Source organism: Pygoscelis adeliae, unplaced genomic scaffold, assembly GCF_000699105.1.
Source record: "Pygoscelis adeliae isolate BGI_AS28 unplaced genomic scaffold, ASM69910v1 Scaffold239, whole genome shotgun sequence".
Taxonomy (NCBI): Eukaryota; Metazoa; Chordata; class Aves; order Sphenisciformes; family Spheniscidae; genus Pygoscelis; species Pygoscelis adeliae.
In genome coordinates, this window is record NW_008825537.1 from 237,391 (window position 1) to 237,771 (window position 381).

The window sequence follows — 381 nt, forward strand, 5'->3', positions numbered from 1 at the left end:
TTTCGGCTCCCGGGTGGGGGCGGGGGCTGGCTGGGAGCCCCAGGGGGCCCGCCGGGCCCTGCCGTGCCGCTGCCTGACCCTGTCTCTCCCCCCAGATCTTCTCCCTGGGGTACTGCCCGACGGGAGAGTGGCTGGCAGTGGGCATGGAGAGCAGCAATGTGGAGATCCTGCACGTGACCAAACCAGACAAGTACCAGCTGCACCTCCACGAGAGCTGTGTCCTCTCCCTCAAATTCGCCTCCTGCGGTAGGCTCACCATGTTTTCTGCTTGGGCTGTGTTGACTTTGGAATGGGGGTGGCTCCGTACAGCCCTAGATGGGTCCTTTTGGTTCCCCCCTATGCTCAGCCCTCCCTGAATGGTGTCCCAAATGCTGATTCACT

The 381-nt window shown here is 62.7% G+C and overlaps 1 protein-coding gene across 1 annotated transcript in view; it reads left to right on the top strand.

Annotated features, from left to right (window-relative positions):
- LOC103923480 (transducin-like enhancer protein 2) overlaps positions 1-381 on the top strand; it is a 17,797-nt gene that overhangs the window by 16,663 nt on the left and 753 nt on the right. The window contains exon 14 of the mRNA XM_009331841.1: positions 96-306. Within this exon, the coding sequence (XP_009330116.1) occupies positions 96-306 (211 nt within the window). The remainder of the gene's footprint in view (positions 1-95; positions 307-381) is intronic.